Here is a 20,708-nt window from a genome sequence, read left to right as displayed (position 1 = left end):
ATACTCAAAGATCATCTCTGCAAAAAATCAGCTAAATCGGAATTCAGCTAGCCATTGAATTATCATTAAAAAACCCACGATCGTTCATCAATTCGACCACCGTTACCTAACTTCTACATCTTCGATTGAGTTAAATTTTTGTAGGGATGATCTTTGAGTAGGAAACTAAAATATGAACGGTTCAGATTGTTGAAAACACGATCGTATCGTATTCTTATACCTAAATATAAATGCACATAAAAAATGAACTGGACTTTGGGAGACGAATCTATAGATTCCTCGCCCAAAGTCTCTTTAGGCGAGGAATAATTTCGTCGCCAAAACGGACTTTGAGCGACGAATATATTGTTCGTCGCCCAAAGTCACTTTGGGCGACGAATATATAGATTCGTCGCCCAAAATGTGGGCCAAGAGTATTTTGGCGCGTAATTTTAGGCGACAAACACCGTATTCGTCGCCCAAAAGTTCTTTAGGCGATGAACATCATATTCGTCGCCCAAAGTCAGTTTGGGCGATGAAATTATTCCTCGCCCAAACCTTTATTGGTTTAGGCGACAAATATTTGAATTCGTCGCCCAAAACCTCTTTGGGTGACAAATTTGAGTTCGTCTCCCAAAGTTCGTCGCCCAAATACCTTTTTTTTGTAGTGGTCGTGAGAGCCAACAATCACGACACATATGTGCATTCTCGAATGAGATATGGCCCTTACCGGAGGCATAAGGAGACGAAGAAGGATGACAAATCTTTTTCTAATTGTCGTGTCATATGGAAACATGCATCATGGACCGACAATAGATACGTAATACGAATAATGTTAGTGATGAATATGTATATGGGATCTAGTCATTTATCCAAGTTGCACAGGAACATGTCAATGCTCAAAATAATATAAAGTGTCCATGCCAGAATTGTAACAGCACTTTATGGAAGACAGTGCGTGAAGTCAGAATTCATTTGGTGAAATATGGGATGTCACACAACTATACGACATGGTATTATCATGATGAACCGAAAGTTTATGCTTCGACTTCCTCGAATGCTCGAACAATTCTGCAGCCTACTGAATCTGTTGGTGATGATAATGACCAAGTGATGGGCATAATAAACGATGATTATCTATATATATCGCTTGATCACGAAGTCAATCAGGATGATACAAAGAGTGATAATATGGATGAAGATGATGGGTTGCCCGAAGTCCAAAAAGAAGAGTTTGATAAGTATGAGAGATTGTTGAATCAAGCTCAGCGAGAATTGTACTCTGGTTGTGAAGAGTTCTCAGTGCTAACTGATGTTGTGGAGTTAATGCATTGAAAAGTACTTAATCAACATTCGAATCGAAGTTATGATCAGTTGATGGAGATTTTGAAACGCATGCTTCCAAAGAACAATCATATACCTGAAACCCATTATCATGCGAATAAGGTGTTGAAAGATCTCTGTTTGGGATATGAAAAAATTTATGCATGCAAGAATGATTGTGTATTGTTTTACAAAAAACACCAAGGGAAGGATAAATGTCATGTGTGCAATGAGCCGAGATATAAGAACAAGTCTGTAGAGAGAAAGAAACAGATTCCGCAAAAGGTGTTGCATTATTTCCTACTTAAGTCAAAACTGCAACGATTGTACATGTCGACACATACTGCAAGTGACATAAAATGACACAAAAATAAGCGAGTTGAGGACGATGTGATGAGACATCCTGCAGACAAAAGCGCATGAAAAGAATTTGATAAGATATATCCGAATTTTGCAGCGGATCCATGAAATGTTAGGTTATCACTTGCTACTGATGGATTTAATCCATTCGGAAATATGAGCACATCTCACAGCACTTGGCCAGTGGTCGTGGTTCCTTATAATTTGCTTCTCTGGAAATGCATGAAAAAATAATTCACAATTACGATGCTATTAATTTCGGGACCACAATCCATCACCTATTGTGCAATGTATCTCAGCAGTGTTGAGACGTCATTCAATCGGCCTCAACACAACGACGACTGTGGTGAAAACAATGAGACACTTTCTGTCTTTTCTCAAATTACACGACCATTTGGCGAAGCCCCTAAACCAGCTGTTGAATTCTTGAAACACGATATGAAGGTGTCTCATTGGTTTATACTCAATAATTGTGAACAAGTTGACTCCTTACGCATTGAGCATGAGGAACTAATGAATCGCCACTATCCAGGATGGGACAAAGAACGTGTAGAGAAAAAGCATGGGGAATTGTTTCCTAAATAGTTTAAGGAACATGTAAGTGATTACTGACAATAATGATCTGTTCGTTCATGTGTTTGTATGTTTTTTGTAATATATTAATTACATTATCTTTTAACAGATGGAAAAGCTGACTGATGATAATTTGCCATTATACGAGAAGTTAATGAGTTTGGCGAGTGACATTCAATGGGTTGAAACGTTTTCCTGATGTAATGTGAATGAAGTTAAGTTTTTAACTGTAGAACGAGATGACATCTTGAACACTCAAAATAGCGGGGTTTGTGTAGAGAACTTGGAGACTGACACGGTAGATTTCTACAGCAAGCTGAAGAGTGTACATCAAGTGTTGTACTCGCATCGCTTTCAAGTTGTGTTATTTAAGTGTCATTGGTTTAATATAAACCCGAATATAAACAACAGTATTAAACTCGATTATGACTTAATATATGTGAACACGAACACTCAATGATAAGAGACTGATCCATTTATTCTTGCCACTATGGCGAAACCAGTATGTTATCTGAATGATCCTAAGGCAGGTGTGGGTTGGAAAGTAGCTTAGATGATTCATAATCGAAATATATGGGATATTCTGGAAAAGAAAAATCAGGATGATGTGGCCTATCAAGAGGATTCATCTTCGACCATACCTAATCTATACAATAATGATATTATCATACAACAAGTCGAGATACATGACGTTTCTCCAATTGAGATTGATGCCTTATCAATTGATCTTGGGCCGCTTCCCCGAATTGATGTTAATGATTTCATCGATGATGATGATGATGAAAATGATGAAGATGAAGATGAAGATAATGATGTTAATGGTATCGATGATGATGATGATGATGATGATGATGATGTTGATGGTATAGATGATGATGAAATGAGTATTTCTAGTAGTGATTCATATTAGTAAGTGATAATGTTGATTTAGATTAGTAAGTCATTACTTTAGTTTTCTTTTTGACTAACATAAATATTTATTGAATTGTGCAGATGAGTTTGATCTCGAACAGGGGTGGATCTCGGAGGTTCAGTTCGGCATCAATGTCCGCCCCTACAGCCCAGCCCGCCCCTGCAATACAGGTCGGCCTCATAGTCAAGGACGAATCAACCCCGGCGATAGCCTCAGATCTCTCATCAAGTACTGGGTCTGTGATTCCGTCGGCACAGAGGGCCCGACGTGGTCACCGTTATAGTGTATATGATAATGTTGCGTCATCCACTCAACTGCTTCATCATCAGATAGTAAGAAAAATGTTTTCACCGCACTTGTTTTTAGGTTTAATTTTATTTAGATGTTATAAGATTACTGTGAAATTAATATGTTATATTTGCTTTTGTAGGTACCAAAAACACGAGGGGGATAAGTAGAGGGTTGAAGGCGTCCCGAATCACGTGCACGATGAACGAGAGAATTCGAATCGTTCTTGAGAAAGATCACCTACGACCGAGCAAGGAAGTCCATAGTACTTTCGCTTCCTTTGTCGGGGCGATTATCCGTGCCGACTGTCCCATGCTTTTTCCCAGTTGGAAAAAGGTTGATGATGCCATCAAGATGAGCATTATGGGCTCCATCTCAGTGAGTATATTTCGATTAATACGAAATGATGAATTTGATCATTCATAACAATTTTATATTTATTTTTTTCAGATAAACTATGACATTCGGATGGAGGATCCGGATGTAGCTAGGCATATGGAGAAGTTATTGAGAAAAATTTACATACAATGGAAGCATGAGCTGCACAGGAAATATAACATGTTTGGATCGGCAGATGAGGCATTGGCAGCTATCCTCCGGAGATGGCATCTCGGCTTGATTAGTGGCAGTAGTTGTGTACTCATTTTCAGAGTCTGGAATTTTTGGTATGTTATATCATTTTAAGACTTCAAAAACCTTTTTTTTCTTATGTTATTCTTTTATCGTATATGCACTAATGCATTTACAATTTGCTTAATATTGAACATAAGAAGTCGACTGCCAATCTTAAGAACCGGAAAGCGCCCGCAAGGATTGATCATCATGGTGGTTCGATGCCCTTCTCATACCGGGTGGAGTCGTATCGTCAGGTGCACCATTATCTAATTTAATATATATATTTCTTAGTATTGTTTGAGTTTTAGTCAACATTACATTCTTTTTCAAGCTGGTTTGCAATTTCCGGAGTTCAACAACTATGGGAATGTTTATGGCCGACCCGGCAATGAGAAAGGCATGGCGAAGCACGTTAGTTTTTTATATTTTAGTTTTATTTCACAATTTTTTATTGTATTTAATTTCCTAATTTCTAACTTGTGTATAACATTTTGAAGGCTGAGATGCTCGCTAAGAAGACGAATTATTTGGAGCAGGTGGCCAGCCAGTACCCTTCGGACACTCCGTTGGAGTTGATCTCAGTCCCCGATCGCGATGCCGGTCTTCGTATTATGATGGAGACACTGGGTGTTAAGCATGGTAGAGAGATACACGAAATGAGAGCGGGTCGGGTTCGTGATCTCAGCGCCGGGTCTTCGTCTCAGTCATCTGCAGAATTCATCAACCTGTCCACTGAAGTGTAGCTGTTGAGGGGTCAGCTAGAAGAATCGAGAGTGGCATATGCACAGCAAACGAGTAATGTGCATGAGATGTAGCACATGTTCGGCCAGTTGGCCAGGATTGTACTTGAGTTTGTGCTGCCACCGAACAATGACCAGTGCATGCCAGGCTCCTTCACCAGTGCCGATAATGTTACTGACCTAGGGGGCCATTAGTAATTGTATATACCGATTATATTTGCATATAGTATTAAATCGTTGCTATGTTGCTACTTTGTATGGATATTTGGATAACAAATTGTTGCTACTTTGTATGAATATTTAGATATATAAATTTATTAATTTTATGTTATATAGTTTTTGAATACATATTTTTTAAAAAAGTATTAATTTCAAATATATAATCTAAATAATTTTTTTTTTAATAAATATGTTTAGGCGACGAAATTGTTCGTCGCCTAAACACTCTTTGGGCGAGGAATAATTAATTTCGTCGCCCAAAGTATGTTTAAGCGAAGAACAATTCCGCCGTCCAAACATGCTTTGGGAGATGAATAAGAATTTCGTCGCCCAAAATACGTTTAACATGCTTTGTGAGAGGAATAAGAATTTCGTCGCCCAAAGTATGTTTAGGCGATGAACAATTCTGCCGCCTAGACATACTTTGGGCGACAAACAATATGTCCGTCACCCAAAGTCTCCTCAGGAGACGAACCAAATTCATCGCCCCATGTATCTTTGGGCGATGGAATTTACTTGTTCGTCGCCCAAAGTCTTAGGCGTCATGGCTTGGGCGACCAAACTATCGACGAAATTTGACTTTGGGAGAGGAACTAGGTTCGTCGCCCAAACTCTTTTTTCTTGTAGTGAAAGTGAAAGAGACATCAGCACAGGCGCACCTGTGATTGAACATGGGTTACTAAAGGGGAAAAACAATGACATAACCAACAACACAACACACTCACTTGTTATTTATCCAGGTTTTTATATATTTAATAGAAACACAACTTCTTTAAGCAATATAAATATATTATTTTTTGATAGGCCATTCTCGATGATGGGTCTTGGGCAGTCACCCTCAGCGCCTTGCCTCAGGGGCGGCTCTGTGTAGAGGAAGGGGACTGTTATATATGAATCATAATCTCATGATATTCTAGTAGTGGCGGTCAAAATATTGGGATATAATGCCAAAATCTCCGACCCCACTCTTTCCCTCCTATGACGTCGGAGGCAAATAATGTCATCGTGGACTTCAAGGGCAGCGCCTATGTCTCTAACTCGGACAATACTACATCTAGAAGTTAGGGTTTGATCATGAGATTATGGTGCGTTGGTGGAGTTGGCCCAGCTAGGTACGTGACACGATGAGTTTTTGGTGTGGGTTTTTTATTGTACTCTTGGTTTTTCATTTTAAAAAATTTGTAAACATATAAAAGTAAATTAATCTATACTTTTTGGAAGTGACCATAGTGCCCTTAACTTATGTTAACAATTTTAACAGAAGTTCGATTAGATACTTCTTAAAGAAAAAATAAAACTTTAGATATGCAATTAGGACAAATTAAAATTCATGTACCAAATTGAGACATAGGTCAAAAATCATGTACTAAATTTGAAAAAAAATCCTTCATAACAACCCACAATCATTTAATCCATGTTGACAAAAAGAGAAAGAGCAATTTTATTAAATAACCATTTTTAATGTGTGACTCACTTTTATGGCATTGGTGAGAAAACTCTTACATTTCATAACTCTTTGGCTATTTTCGAACAAAAATACCCTTCATGGTCGTCAAACTAGTCGACAAAGTCGACAAAATATGGCTGAAGCAGCATCTAAAGTTGTTGCAACTAGTTCATCTTATTCATTTTTTTGATGAACACTTCAAATTTAAAACCTAAATCTGGAGGTCTTCGTTAACCAAAAAAACAAAAACCAAATCTGCAACCCATCATTTTTATTGAAATGGATCTAACTTTCAAGTAAAAAAAAAATTGATGTTAATAATCAAGTTTTATTAACAAATCTAACTTTTATTACTTGGTGTAAATTACATTAACAAAAATCTAAATCAATTAAATAAAAGCAAAAACTAAACAAAATAAAACAAAGAACAATGTGGTATATCTGCAAGAACATGGATGCAACAACAATAGACCCATCACCATCGATCTATGAACACAGCAAAGACCCACCATCTTTGCTTTGAAATTGACATTGTCAAAGAGAGCTCATCAATTAAAGACATCAAAAGGACTCACCATGGCTCTGGGATTCACGACCTTGATCTAGTGTCGGGGGGCCGCAGAAGGCGGAGAGAAAATGATAGAGATGAGGGCGGGGCTGGAGGTGGGATGATGTTTTTAGATATGGTTTTGAAATACCAGATCTAGTCAGGGGAGGGAGGGATGGAGAGAGAGAGAGAGAGAGAGAGAGAGAGAGAGAGAGAGAGAGTTGGGCTTGGTGAGAACATAATTACAAATTTTGGTCTTTCATATAACCATTTATAACAATGATGATTTAATCTTTTCAAGTGGAAAAAAGGTAAGAAAAGTAAGAATTTGTCAAACAAGATTAAACAAGTAGGAGCCACATCTAAAAGAGTTATTTTATCACAAAAAAAAAAGAGTTATTTAGTGTAATTTCTTAAAGAGAAAATAATCAATCAAACAGTCAAACCTTTGACCAAAAAAAAAAAATCACTCAAACCATACAAATGTGGACAAAAATTGGTGGCTTCAGTCGAACCCAGCCCCACTCGGGAAAGCGACCTCTAACGCATTCTTCACCATGAATCAGATCCTTCCCAGCGGAGCCCACAATAAGAAAAATAATAAAAAACCAAATGAAATGCAAATGAAATTTATCCGAAATGCAAATGAAATTGGAAGCTACGGCTCTGCCCAATCACGTCGCAGCAATGGATCGCTTCTCTCCCAACCATGACTTTAGATACGCGCCCATTACACGTGTCACCAAAATCCACCAATCCGTTTAATTCACGTGACGTTACGGGAGGCTGGGCACACCTCCCCCAAACCCAACCCTCTCTCTCTCCCATCCTCTGGAAATCTCTCTCTCTCTCTCTCTCTCTCTCACACTCTCGGACTCTCTCTCTCTCTGTCAGTGGCTGGCTTTGCTCTCTGACTCTCTGTTTTGGCGTGTCCGTTCCTCTCTTTCTCCAAGGGCTATCCATGATCGAAGCTTGATGCTTTCACTGTAAATTTTTTGGGCAATTCTGGCGATGTGTGCACCGAACTCTCTGTGCGTCTCTGAATTCGACTTCGGTTTTGTGATTTCCTGTAGCTTCATCAAAGATGTTTGATTGGAACGACAAAGAAGTATGCCGGTTCTTCTTCTTCTTCTTCTTCTTCTTCTTCGTACTCTACTTTTTCTAGATTAAATGATAAAATATATATTTATTGTAGGGCTTTACTTGGTGGTTTGAATGTGAAATGATGAAAATTTTGAATTTTTCAGCTGAAGATATGAATTGGTCTTTCTGTTGATGTTTGGATTGATTCTATTTTTTTTGATAAATATTCTTAGGTGAATTATGTGTTATTTGTTGATGAATTAGATGTATGGTAACGCAGAAAAATGTGTTATACAACTTGAATTTTTGTTACAGTTTAGCGAATGGGAGAAACATGAAAAGATTTGTATCAGTAAATTATGAATATCTGTAAAATGCCCAGAAGAAGTTTATTAATATTATAAATCATTATTTGAATTTTCTAATACCATAAACTAGTGACAAAATTTTTTTAACAGAGGGAATGAAGAGTTAAAGAGGTGGTTAAACAGAGGGAATGCCTGTTATGCCATTAAAGTGTTAGGAATGGCGAAAATTTCTGAATTCATATATCTTTCAACTGGACTCTGGAATAACTGTTTTATTTGAGTGAGTAAATCGCGCATGGTCGTAAAAAAGTAGGGGATAAAGTGAGTTTACATGATGCAGGGAAGAGTTCCTTGGTGGAGTGAAAGCAAGGTGAAGAAACAAGAATCGAGCTGAACAGGGATTCTATATAAAGATATGAAGACTGGAGAAACAACATTTTGGGAATGATGTTGAAATTTTGGATAGATTGCACTAAGTAGAATTAGAGAGGTGAAATTGAGCTTTGGGGTTCTTTAGAGTTCTAATAAAAATTGTGTTTCTTTATGGTTTCTATACTTAACAAGAAAAGATGTGTGAGGAAAGCTATACTATAGTGTGTGTTATCCAAAAATGGTTGTAATGAAATCTTAGTCTTGAAATCTATGGTGCACACTGTGCTAGACTGCTAGTTATGGAATGCCTAAGTACACTGAAAATTATGGAAGCTGTGTGCTGAACTGCGGAATCAGCATTTTCTTGTGGAGAGAAAGGGGAGTAGGTTTATCAAGTATTTACATATGCCTAGAAAACAGTCTAATGAGTATGATTTCCATGCAAGTGTGTTTGAGTTATGCTGTTTTAGTCTGAAAATTCTGCTGGTGTTTAATATCGTTAGAACTTTTTAATTTAGTAACATCCAAAACAAAGAATTTGAGTCTGCAGAATGCTTTGATGATATTGGCTCAAACAGCCTATATCCACTCTTATATAGAAAAAAAAAAAAAAAAAAACAACCTATACCCACATGCAGTGGCCAAAATTTAATTACTTCTCTATTATTTGTAAATATTCATTATTTTAATTGTCATTTGAGCGCAAACCCAACCTGTAAACCCCAGCCTACCTGCTTGATGTTAATTGGGTTGGGTTGGTTGTAAATGGTTTCTGGTGGGTTGGTATTGGGTTCAAACCCGAACCAACCCAACCTGTGCCCACCTCTGCTATTTTGACGTATGAGGAAACCATAAAATACTCTAAATCTACTTATAGGAGTATCCGAACTTCTCTTAAAGCAACTACTTTAGTATAGAAATGGAAGAAAGTGAGATTGTCAACCCAAACCAAGATGAATAACTGAAACCTTTTATTAGCAAACAGCCTAGCAGGAGACTTGGTGGGTCCACCGATGAGCTTTCGGTCGGACTTATGCTTTTGTAGTCCAGCAATTTTTTTTGGTTGTCATTTTAAAATTTCCATGGATTGTAACAAGGCTCTGTAGAGTTTGTACTATGTTATGAAGTTCTACATATGAGAATATTTTTGTGAAAGAGGAACAAAAATACAGCAAACGAAATAATAATTTTCAGTCAGTGAAAAGTATTCATTATTTGTCAACTTCGGCATTTCCCTTTTTCAGGAGTATCTGATCCCTTAAATTTGAATATTATTTTTTGTTTTGAAGTGCAAGAATAAATTTTAAATTTCATTTTCCTTTTATTTATAGGTTTTCATTAGTCCAAAATACTTCAGAAAAGTTTTATGAGGTTTTACGATCCCCAATGCAAATACTGAGGCAAGTGGAATTTGGATTGCCTTACAAATAGGAAAATGATGTAGGATAGCAATTATTATTTTTTTCTTTTTGCAGTGATTAGTCATGATGTAACTATAACAATGCTATGAGAAGATTATTTACTTGATAAACTCCAAGTGAACTATTGGTATTAAACAAAAATGTTTGTAGTATTAATGTTACTTAGATATTGTGGTGTGTGGGGCTGGAGTGTAACAAGAGAATATTTGAGGCAAAGTAGGAAGTTGTGGATTCAATATGGGATAGGATTAGACTATTAGCTTCTCTTTGGGTTACTATGTTTAAACATTTTAAAAACACTCCTTAATCAATTTTTCTGTAGGCTTGTTTGAGATATACATGACTTTATGTGGCATCGATAATTGGGCCATCACCATCCTAGGTTATACTTTATTTGGATATCACATTGTATTAAATCTTAACCATAGTGGTGTTATATTCCAATGTGATTAGTTGCATCCCCAATTTACATCTGGAGCTGCCACAAGATAAAACTTATTTGCATGGGACACTGAGACACAATCTAATCGGTGTGCAATGTGTTATAATTCCAGCTGCTTTGAAGTAAAAAAATGCCAGAAGCTTTGAGTTTTATGGATTTGCAACCAGTGTACAGTAATCTTCATGGCACACTTGTTTTTCACTCTTTATCTCTCACATGTTTACAATCTCAAATAGTGATACACAAATAAGCAGACAGGATTGTGTAGTTACTTTTAATGAGCTATTAAATAATTTTATATCGACTTCTTACTGATAGTTCTTTGATTATTGTTCTTGTCATGTCTCATTGTAATGGTTAATGATCTGATGTGATTTCAGCTTGAGAACATACTATGGGGTGAGGCAGGTGAGAATGATGACCATATTGTGCCTTATCCCGAGCCAAGTGATGATTATTGCAACAAGAGGGATTGGAACCAAGAATCTGATACCATCAAGCATACTGAGCAGAAGACACCTGGGGCCAAAATTGATTTGGATGGCAGAAAGCCTGAAAGCAGTTCCAACTTTGAGACCAGCGAAGGAATTTCTACTTCTGGATTTGGAACGGACTCATGGCCTGATTCATCTTTATCTAAATTTGCCAAAACTGAACAGCATTGCATGGGTACTGAAGCATCTGAGAAATTAACTGAAATCACGAACTTTGGTTAGTCACAAAATTCATTTTATTTTCGATAAATAATGGGATAAGCATTAACACACACACACACACACACACACACACCGAGGGAATTCATAAGCTAGTGTCAGGTAACTGTCCTCATTTTGAGTTGTTTCTTGGAGCTATTTTTTGTGTTTTTTATTTTATTTTATTTTATTGTTTCCAATTGAAAATTGAATCTTTACATCTCACCTCCATATTCTTACCTATCCTTCCATTATTTCTTGGGAATTGATCCATTTCTCTTTGTTTTTTGTTGAGTCCATCTTTGGAATTAGCTGTTGGTCTGTCCTTGAACATCCACCTTTCCATTTGTTTATATAGAACAAAAAAGTCTTATTTCTCATTAGTGTGATTGGGTTTTGATGCTATTGGGCTTTTTCTTCAGTTTTGATTCACTTGTTAAATCGACTGGAACACTTGAAATCCTTAAATAACCCAAAGATGTTAGGATTAGTGATGTGTTGCTCTATTGTTTAATCTAAGAGTTTGATTGGGATGATGTGGCATGATGTTGGTAGCATTTATGCTTTAAACATTCTTCATGCTTGTGTCATCAATAGTATTTTGGGGTGCTGTTTTTCTGGTAAAGGGGAAGAGATGGGTAGGGCTTTGGAAGGTTTTTCAATTTCTTTAGGTTTTTTCCACTTGCCAGATCAACAAGTTGGAGTTTCCGAAGGCAAAATATGAAGTTGTAATCAGTTAAAATTTGAGGAAATTTTGATCCGCATCAAAATAATGAGGAAGCTAAATACAACTGATATTGTTCTGTGATAAGCCAATCACAATTGCTTGCATGCGTATACACACTCATTTTTGTTGGCTATGTGAATGAACATGCATGATTTGCTATATTATTCTGTCTTTAATGATAATTGAATTTTTGACAGCTGAGGTTAATCAACTTAATAAAGATGCTGAAATTTTTCAAACATTCAAGTATGGTAAAGAACAAGGTGATTTTGTTGACTATGGGTGGGCTAACATAGGAAGTTTTGATGATCTTGATCGAATTTTCAGGTAATTTACAAGAATGACATCATTTTCTTTAAATGTTAATGAAGCATATTCGTTTTGAGAACATGCTGATATGTATGCAGCGTTTGCTATTGCATGAAAATTGCATCTCCTTTTTTTTTTTTTTTTTTTTTTTTTTTTTCAGAACTTTACAAGCTAGAATAATCTGGAAAATATCCCAACTAAAGAAATCCTACTGTGTAGTTTGCTAACTATCGTTTCTCTATAATAAAAAATTAAAAAAACTGACATGTTTTGTGTTTCTTTGAATTTGTGACCTATTGTACTCTGAAGTACCCCTGACATACGGAAAAAAGAAAAGTACACCTGATATAATAAATACAAGTTCTAAATTATTATTTGAATTTAAAATCATTTAAGCATGAATAGATACTGATTCTGGTCACTTTTTCCTTTTCAATAGCTCATTTTACTTTCCTTTTTAAAAGATATACAATGGTCTCCATCTGATTCAATATTCTCACAAGTGATGATTTTGCAGCAATGATGACACTATATTTGGCCGTGTAAGTCTTGGTAGTGCTGATGAATTATGGTCTTCTTCTAGAGATGCAACCAATAGTCCAGTCAAAGCCTTTCCTTCATCTTCAGACTCACCAAGTTTCAGGTCAGGAGCAGTAAGGAATGCGCCTGAGCATTTGGAAGTTAGAACAGAATATGTGCAGCAAGATGACCAGTCAATTACCCTTGGCTGTGGGAAGACAAATTATTCAGGATCTCATGGTCTGCAGAATGCACATTCAACTCTTGATCATGTAGAAAATGCTGGGGGTAAAAGTAATCCCATGGAGAAGGAGCAGGTACTATGAGTTAATTGCAACATGATCAGTTTGTTGCACATTTATGTTTTCACTTAAGTAAAACCAAAAGATCTCATACTTTTTATTTGACTTCAACAGACAAGTTTAGACATGGGAAAGACCACTGTAACAAATTCTCACTCGGCTTCTGCGACTTCTTCCCCAAATGAAATTTCTGATAAGGTACTATTGCTCTCTCTCTCTGAAATTTCTGATAATCTCTATTGAAAAAATTACTAGCTCTTCCCCCTTAACATCATTAAATATGTAGTGAATTAACACCCTTCCCCGTGACCTTTTTCTTTGATGTATTCTAGAATTAGACAATTAGCAAACACACACAATAACAGCAACAATAAAACAATAAAGAACACCAAGATTTGTTCTCGAGGTTCGGCGAACTTTGCCTACGTCCCCGTGTGACCCTTAGAGGATCACAGCTGCACTATGTATAGAATAAGATTACAAGAACTTATTGAAACCCTAGACTACCCAACTCGCAGCCGCTTTCTTCTCTCTTGCACAAATAGCTCTCTTGTGTTTTTCTCTCTTGAAAAACCCCTCCCTTGAAGTCACTCACCCTTGAGTCTCTAACCCGAGTCTCCCTTTGAGTTTCTTCCCTTGAAGTCTCTTGCTATTCTTTTCTTTCTATGAGACTTGCAGCAGCCTATTTATAGAGAATAGGCTTACCACTTACAATATGGATTCCTAATCCTAATAGAATTAGGTAATCTACCTATTAGCTAATTCTATTCCCTTGTACACAAGGAAAACCCTTTAGAACTCCTTCCCACACTAGGAAAGTAACCAAACTACCCCACTGCCCAGTCTCCCTATTGCTCTCGGCCAGACCTGTAGCTTCCTCCAGAAATTTCCGACGAGACAAAAAACACAACAAAATATCCTTCTATTTTCCTCCAAAAAATAGATACCTTTCGGATAGTAGAGCAGCACAACAGACTGGGATTACCCAGCTCAAACAGGTCTCCCGTAGCAGTCGCCACCACAAGGACTACGCAACAGGACAATGAAGAAGCAGGTGGTCCACTCTTTCAGCCTCACTTCTCAACATATCACACCAATGAAGAGATAGACAAAAAGAAGGTTGTCTTCGCCGAGCCATATTGCAAGTATTCACCCTCCTGTGAGAATTTATGCAAGCTAACACCCATACCTTAGTCAGTACATTTGCTTTCCAGATTACATGAGAGGGACTAAAGGGAAAAAGAGAATTGTTGTCGTCTAACTACTTTAAGAAAGATTTGCAAGAGAAGACCCCCGAAGCCTCCAAACTCCAAACTCTCTTATCCCCACTAGTATTGACCAATAATACATTTTGAAGACAAGAGAGCAGCTGAATTAACTCCCCAACTCTTGATCTTGGGATGTGAGGTGGGTAGTTGGCCTCTAAAGTATTTAGATTTACCTCTAGGAGGCAATCCGAGAGTTGTTAGCTTTTGGGATCCAGTGGTGGAAAGGGTGGAACGGAGGTTAGAGAGGTGGAAAAAAGCTTTTTTTTTTTTTTGTCAAGAGGAGGATGTTTGACCCTAACTCAATTATGCAGTTTACCTATTTATTATTTGTTGGTGTTCAAAATTCCCACCAAGGTGGCTGATAAGTTAGAGAGTTTATTGAGGGATTTTCTATGAGATGGAGTGGCAGAGGGGAAGAAAGATCATCTGGTTAAAAGGGACCTAGTGGCCCAGGCAAAGGAAAAAGGATGTTTAGGAGTGGGCAATTTGGTGAAGAAAAATGCTTGGAAAATGTTTGTGGAGGATTCCATTAGAAAGGGAATCCCTTTGGCATGCTGGCATTAAGAGTATATCTGGTCTTCACAAGGTATCCCTTCTTTCTAGGGGTGGGCATCGGTCGGGGTGGGTCGGTTTCGGACCCAAATTGTCGATCAACCGAGAGGCTCGGTTTGCGGTGGTGTCGACCTTCCATTGACCCATTTCTTTTTGGTATGGTCAGTTGGGGGTGTAGTCGGGTTACGGGTTATGCAGGTTTATGGCAGTTTGGGCTGAGAGAGGATGCATCTGGGCTGGAGAGTAGAGAAGATGGTGGATGTGAAGGTTGTTATGATTTGCAGAGAAGAGAAGAGAAGAAGAAGCTAGAGGAGAATATGAAGTTGGAGGAGAGAAGAGAAGATAAAAGAAAGGAGTGGCTGGCTGGCTGGGTGGTGGGCGGGTTGGTTGTCGACGGTCGGTGGAAGCTCCAGACCGAAATTGACCCGTTATTGATCAGCTTGGGCGGGTTGAACGTCGGCAGGTGGCGAGTGGCGACGAGCAGTGGTTTGTTTGGGGTTTTGACGATCGGTGGAGGCAGTTTTGTCAGCTCTGACGGTTTGATGCCCACCCCTACTTCTTTCTCTTCTTTTTGTCGGTTTGGGGTAGGCAATGGGGAAAAGGTGATATTTTGGGAAGAGTGCTGGGTTGGGGATTTAGCTTTTTGTTCTGTTTTCCTTCATTTGTATAGGCTGTCACAATTCCACAATTTCCCAAGTGCTAGAATGTGTGTAAATTCTTCTTCTTTTCCTTTAGGGTGGGATTTTGGGTTTCGAAGAAATTTGAATGATCAGGAGTTGGGGGAGTTAGTTCAGCTGCTGTCGTGAGATGGGAATGTTTTGTTGGTAAATTCTAGGGGGGATAAGAGAGTTTAGAGATTGGAGGCTTTGGGGGTTTTCGCTTGCAAATCTTACTAGAGGCAGCTAATGGAAAATCCTGCTCTTTCTCCATTTAATCCATCTCCTGTAATCTGGAATGCCAAAGTGCCTCCCAAGGTACGGGTGGTAGCTTGATTAGTCGCTCATGTGAGGGTGAATACTTGCAATATGGTTGAGCAGAGGCAACCTTTCGCTTGTCTATCCCCTCATTGGTGCGTTATGTGCAGGAGTGAGGCTGAAAGTGTGGCCCACTTGTTTCTTCATTGTCTAGTTGTGTCTTCTTGTGGTGGCGATTTTCTGAGGAGGCCAATATAAATTTGGAAATTCCAGTCTCTTGTGCAGCTTTTATGGCTGAAAGGCATAAGTTTGGTTGGTGAGAAACAGAAGGATTTTTGAGGATGTTAAGGGGGAGGAGTTGGGAATGTTGTGGGAGAGTCTGATTCTGGGCTTCCCTTTGGGCTTCGGTTTCTTCAGAGTTTAGAGATTATTCCTTTGCATGGATTGGAAGGCTTGTGGTGTTTTAGTTGTTGGTTTTTTTCTGCTATTGGTCTTGTTTAGCTTTTTGTTTTGCTAATTTTTTCTGTCTAAGTGGATATCTTATCCACTATGCTGTCCTTTCTGTTTTTTATAAATAAAAGTTTATTTCTTATCAAACAAATAGTTTACAGCCCATTTAAATATCGTTTGTTGAAATTATAGATATCTCGTTGGATATATCGAGGATATCTTCATCCATGGATAGGAAATTGTGTTTTACTTGGATGTTTTCTCATTTGATTGTTGCTTGGTTCCTTGTTGTTTTGGCTGTGCTCGTTGATTGTTTTTGCTTTAAGTGGACTGCTGGTTCACTTTGTTTGTATACCTTTCTCTATCAATATATTTTATTCAAATTCCTATATATAAAAAAGAGAAGTACAATAAAAAAATTTCAATTAGTATGTTGAACACCTATATTTGTAATGATTAAAAACTGTGTTTTTCTTTCATTGTTTGTACATACAATCAGGAATGTCATATTCATTGTGATTATATAGATTCATGGCATAATACCTAGAATATTTTCCTTTTTCTCCATAACTCCATTTAATGTAGAAATTTTTTTATTGATTACAATTACAATTTCAAATTCAAAGCTTTTGTTTTGTATTTATTCATATCTTCCAATAGAGTTATAGTGTTTCATCCTTCATATGCATCTTAAACAGTTGGAGGAAAAAAGCGAGGGGAAATCATTGCAAGATTTTTATAACAATTGGTCTTCATCAAGAAACCCTTCTGTACAATTTGAGAACCAATTGCCACACCTCATGGTACAATCTTCTCCTTCTTCAGTTCTCAGTCAGAAGAGACAGCTTCAAGGACCTGAGTCTTTTCCGTACAAGCATGTCTCAAATCAATTTGTGCCCCAGTCTATGTATGGGACCCTCAGTAATCCAAACCATGCTATGCCTGTGCTGTCTCATATTCATCCTGGGGAATTTAAGCATCAACGTTTGCAATCTAGTTATGAAGTTTCTCCTGGTAATTCAATCAAGTCAGCAGATACTTCTGCCAAGACTCTGACCATGACTCCTCAGGAAAAAATTGAAAGGTTAAGGAGGCGGCAGCAACTGCAGGCAATGCTTGCCATTCAGAAACAACAGCAACAACTTAGTCATCAAATCTCTTGTACCAATCAGTCTACCACTCAAAAATGTTCCCAACAAAATCAAATTCCGAACTTTGAGACAGCTGATCTGAATGTTGAAGATCTAAGCACTCTTCCTTCTCTGGACCCAAACTCACCTATAGAACAAGATGATTCTAATACAGTTCCTGCAGCCGTTGGCTATCACTCAGCGGAGGACACAGTACTTTACAGGCTTCAAGATATAATAGCAAAGGTATGCTCAGCTTGAAAGTGGATTCTTTTCCTTGTAAGCTAAACTGGACTTGGTTACAATTTCAAAACAATGTTTTACTACAGTTGGACATGAAAATAAGACTTTGCATACAAGGTAGCTTGTTCAGATTGGCTCAAAGTGCAATGCAAAGGCATTCTACTAGTGATGTCAGAAGTTCCAACAAAAGTAGCAAGGATGAGCATGAAGTCATTGCAAAGGGGGAAATCAATAGTTTTAACAGGTTAATAAGCTTTCCTGGTCCTTTTAAATTTGTTTCATTATCAGGTTAGCCCAGGTGGTTATCCCTATGGTAATTGCTTGCATGGAGTGTACACCCTTAGAAACTTTGGAAAAAAATATTACTCATAAAAGTTAGAAAAGAAAAGAAGAAATATTTGTCCTAGGTTATAGAACCCACCTAAATCCATGATTTATATGTTCAACTAATTTTTAGTGTTTCTTGTCATGCATGAAAAATATCAATGCAACTGTCAGTCATGAATTTATTGATAGCTAATAATGGTGAAAACTAACAATTTAGAGAAACTAATGAGAGGTTTCCTTTGGGAGCAAACATTAAAGGATCATTTAATCAATTGGGATCTTTTGCAAAAACCAAAGAAGAAAGATGGGTTAATTGTTAAAAAGAAATAAGTTTAACTATTAGGTTATTATTATTGTTATAATTTTAGGTTTGTCCTTTTTCCTTATTCTGGGATTGCCTAGATATCCTTGCTATAATAGGTTTTACCCTAATTTTCCTCTCTTTACATTTATTGTTACATACTGTGGATCAATTTTATATCTGGGTTGGGGGTATTCTAAGAACCATTTTGTCTTATTGATTGTTTATTCACTGATTTCCATTAATCTTATGGTATTCCAGCTATGCTCGCATGCCAGATGTGGAAACAGAGACCAATCCCATAGACCGAACTGTGGCTCATTTGCTCTTCCATAGACCTTTGGAATCAGGAAAACTTTCTGATGCACCTACATCATCTATTTCTATTAAGCTTCCAGGTGAACACAAAACAGCTGGCTTTGTGAACTTGTCGAATGGATGCTTGCCCGACAGTTCAAAGAGTAAACAGAGTTTGCCTCGCCAAGAATCTGAAAGTTGTTGCCCATTGACTGAGCCCCAGTCTGCAGACCAGTTTAGAAAGAGTCCTTGCATGGACAACTCAGAAAAACCATCCAACAATGAGTCAGTAAATGGTGAAAATATGGAGATTGAAGCCTCTCAGTGAACAAATATGAAGCTCAGAATTCTACAAGGGTAATTCCTTCATTTATATCTTGCACATACCCATTAATAATTTAATACGTTTTCTGCACATGCCTGTACAGACTTACTGATAATGTGGAGATTTTCTTTCACTGTCAGCCAACTACCATCCTCATCAAGTGTAGTCATGTAGTCATGAAGGTTCAGACAATATTACCGGTGGGGAAGTAGGCTAAAGCTGCTCTATAAAAACCAATTGCATGCATTCATGCATCTTTCAAGACTATGTTCAGTATATGTAGGTAGTTTAGTAATGTATGTCAAAACTGTCTCCTTAATGAAGGATTTGAGCCACCTATCTAGTCTTGGCAGATTGGTGGATGCCGAATTTGTTAGTTCGGCTTGTATTTATATGTTCAAGGGTTCAACTTGCAAAATTAGATCCAATGGGAAAACTGACATTGATTTAAGAAAACAAATGGAGACACACACACACAGATAAGGCCTTGGAAATATTGGTTTCTATTACTAAACCAGATATGGCCAGGCCGCACAGATGAAATGTGAAAAATTGATGAAGAGCTTGATAGCTAACATGGTTGTGTGCTACTAAATTCAAAATTCATTAACGGAGGTTTTTTTATCCCTACTTCTCTCAGTATCAAGCTCTGTACTTTTGCTCGTACATTATCTTCTTCTCATCTCCAACTTTTTTCTTCAATTCAAAGAAAGCTTAAGCCATAAGAAAGTCCAATTCTCATATCGACCACCAGTCAAACACTAACAGGAAAAACAGTAAATTACCTTGTTCAATTGATTCATTAGTTTGATGGAGAAGAGAGGTGCATTATGTGTTTGAGGAAGTGGGAGACAGAAAAAGAACTTTCTTTGTTTCTACCTACCCACTGATTATTAGAAGAAATATGAAAGAAAAAAGTGCATATTTATTGCAGACCCACACCCAAGATCAAAACCTAGAATGTTGAGGCGAGAGATGAGTAAAAGAAATTCAAAAAAAGGAGAGAGAGAGAGAGAGAGAGAGAGAGAGAGAGAGAGAGAGAGATTGTGTCCAAAACTACTGTTAGTGGTTTAGATCAGGGATGCTAGCCGAGCAAGAAACGAAGGGGTTCCACAATTTGTAAAGCCACACAGATTGCACTACCAGGTCCCTTTCACTCTCCCAAATATAAGCCATGAATTTTATCTATATAAGAAAGAAAATTCAAAAGCAGAAAGGAAGGCTAAAAGTTCTTTCAGGTGCTAAACATATTAGTCACATCCACAAAGTGTCTTTGGGATTAGTCAACTTGATGAAAAAAGTTGGAAAAAAAGATTGGAAGATGGGTCAAGAGTTCGACTCTCAAAAGATTTGTGATAAAGAATTCACTAATAACACCCGAAAATCATGCATTTGATTATGGGGTCAGTTTTAATGGAGGGAATCACTATCTGCACCAAAACTGACCCCATGGATTGACATGGTTCGTGTTATATTACACATAAAAGCACAGAGGCTGTTGAACATGATTTCCAAGAAAACATGGACAGTCATTGATAGACAACTTATGACTTTGAGGTACGAATATCATTACAAAGTAGCGTTGGAGCTTCAATTTTTTTTTGTTTTTTTGGCCAAGGTTGGAGCTTCAATTTTTAAGTTGGTACCCAAATGAACGAATTGTTTAATTAGCTGACCATACAGACATTTTTGAGGACATGAAACCTGCGTATACCTCCAAGA

The 20,708-nt window shown here is 37.6% G+C and overlaps 1 protein-coding gene across 1 annotated transcript; it reads left to right on the top strand.

Annotated features, from left to right (window-relative positions):
- Nucleotides 1-7,820: 7,820 nt before the first annotated feature.
- LOC147291981 (agglutinin-like protein) lies at nucleotides 7,821-19,625 on the top strand. Its single transcript, XM_086235264.1, has 9 exons — nucleotides 7,821-8,112; nucleotides 11,011-11,341; nucleotides 12,247-12,376; nucleotides 12,876-13,194; nucleotides 13,294-13,377; nucleotides 17,062-17,739; nucleotides 17,823-17,980; nucleotides 18,626-19,018; nucleotides 19,127-19,625. Exons 1-8 carry the CDS (start codon nucleotides 8,089-8,091, stop codon nucleotides 18,987-18,989), a joined length of 2,088 nt encoding a protein of 695 aa, XP_086091390.1. The 5' UTR covers nucleotides 7,821-8,088; the 3' UTR covers nucleotides 18,990-19,018; nucleotides 19,127-19,625.
- Nucleotides 19,626-20,708: the final 1,083 nt, after the last annotated feature.

This window comes from Dryas octopetala, chromosome 3, assembly GCF_963921425.1.
Source record: "Dryas octopetala chromosome 3, drDryOcto1.1, whole genome shotgun sequence".
Lineage (NCBI taxonomy): Eukaryota > Viridiplantae > Streptophyta > Magnoliopsida > Rosales > Rosaceae > Dryas > Dryas octopetala.
Note: the sequence above shows the minus strand (reverse complement) of the source record. Positions and strands in the feature narration are given on the sequence as shown.